Source organism: Priapulus caudatus, unplaced genomic scaffold, assembly GCF_000485595.1.
Source record: "Priapulus caudatus unplaced genomic scaffold, Priapulus_caudatus-5.0.1 Scaffold54, whole genome shotgun sequence".
NCBI lineage: Eukaryota > Metazoa > Priapulida > Priapulimorpha > Priapulimorphida > Priapulidae > Priapulus > Priapulus caudatus.
In genome coordinates, this window is record NW_014577115.1 from 172,115 (window position 1) to 173,295 (window position 1,181).

A 1,181-nucleotide genomic window follows, 5' to 3' on the forward strand; every position below is an offset into this window, starting at 1 on the left:
CTCTGTATTAAACTAATATAACCTGTTACAAAAATTTGAAGTGATGAACCGTGAGTGATTTCCCATTCCCTGAACTTCCTCCACAGAAAACCATACGCTCGCGTTGTAACCCTATCCTCGATTTGGGTTACATTATTGTATCTAGATCCGGCCCTGCATCGTGTAATGCTTTGGGTAGTTTCAGGGGTTTGTCGACATGGGGGCTATTAAATTTCTTTTTTCATTCAGAAAAAAAATCATTATCGGTAAATCAAATTGAAGAAACAATAACTGGTCTCATCATACTTACTAGTCTCTCTGGATCATATCAATCAAGAGATTGTCCACTTTCTTGTGAAGCGTTAAATAGAAGACAAGGCAGCCAAAATGTCTAGTCGACCGCAAAATCTCATAATTTTTGGTCTGGTCAACGTGGGTATAGGTTCTGTACACAACCTAAACCGAAGAGAGAATCAGCAGAAATAAAAGCAATTGTACAATTATTGCTTTTGGGCAAGATCAATCCATGAGTCTATCAACATGCAGGAATCAATATCGACCATTGTTTGAAGAACAAGGTAAAACCAAGATTTGGCATGTGCTGATTGGCTGAAAATAGCTCACACAATCAATCAAATTAGTCAATCAATGATTCCAATGACTTTTGCATGCATATACAGGTGTATACAATGAGTTAGCCGTGGACATGTGACAGGGTCTCAACCATTTGCAAGAACCGGCATCTGCTAGTCATATAATTATAATAAGATCAGTTGAGATATATTGGTTTTTATCTGTGGTAGGCAACATTACTCATAATCACCACCTATATGTCTGTACGCTGAAGTGAGTTCGCTTACCCTGTGATACTCGGGGTTATCAGGCTCATACTGAACGCAAGCGAGGTCCAGTATGAACTCATACTTCTGCTTCTGCAGCACGTCCTCCAGTAGGTCGGGGCGTGTAAGCATTGACGGTGCGAACACCTTGCGGCCTTCCTTTGGAAAATAGGTCTGTAGCATCTTGTCCCTCTCTTCCCACATGGCCTTCCTTAGTGTTCCATCCGGTTCACGAACCACCACTAACCTTTCCTATTGACACGGTAGATGTTTGCTGTAGCTGATGTGTGTTGTGTGCGCGCCGTGTGCAAATATTTTGACACGGGAGGTGTAAACCACGTGCCTTGGCCGCCCGTCCAAACT

The 1,181-nt window shown here is 42.2% G+C and overlaps 1 protein-coding gene across 1 annotated transcript in view; it reads right to left on the reverse strand.

Annotated features, from left to right (window-relative positions):
- Positions 1-1,181, reverse strand: part of LOC106820985 (28S ribosomal protein S22, mitochondrial-like) — a 9,447-nt gene that overhangs the window by 2,187 nt on the left and 6,079 nt on the right. The window contains exons 4-5 of the mRNA XM_014825603.1: positions 840-1,070; positions 290-435 (exon numbers count right to left, since the gene is read on the reverse strand). Coding sequence (XP_014681089.1) covers positions 290-435; positions 840-1,070 — 377 coding nt within the window. The remainder of the gene's footprint in view (positions 1-289; positions 436-839; positions 1,071-1,181) is intronic.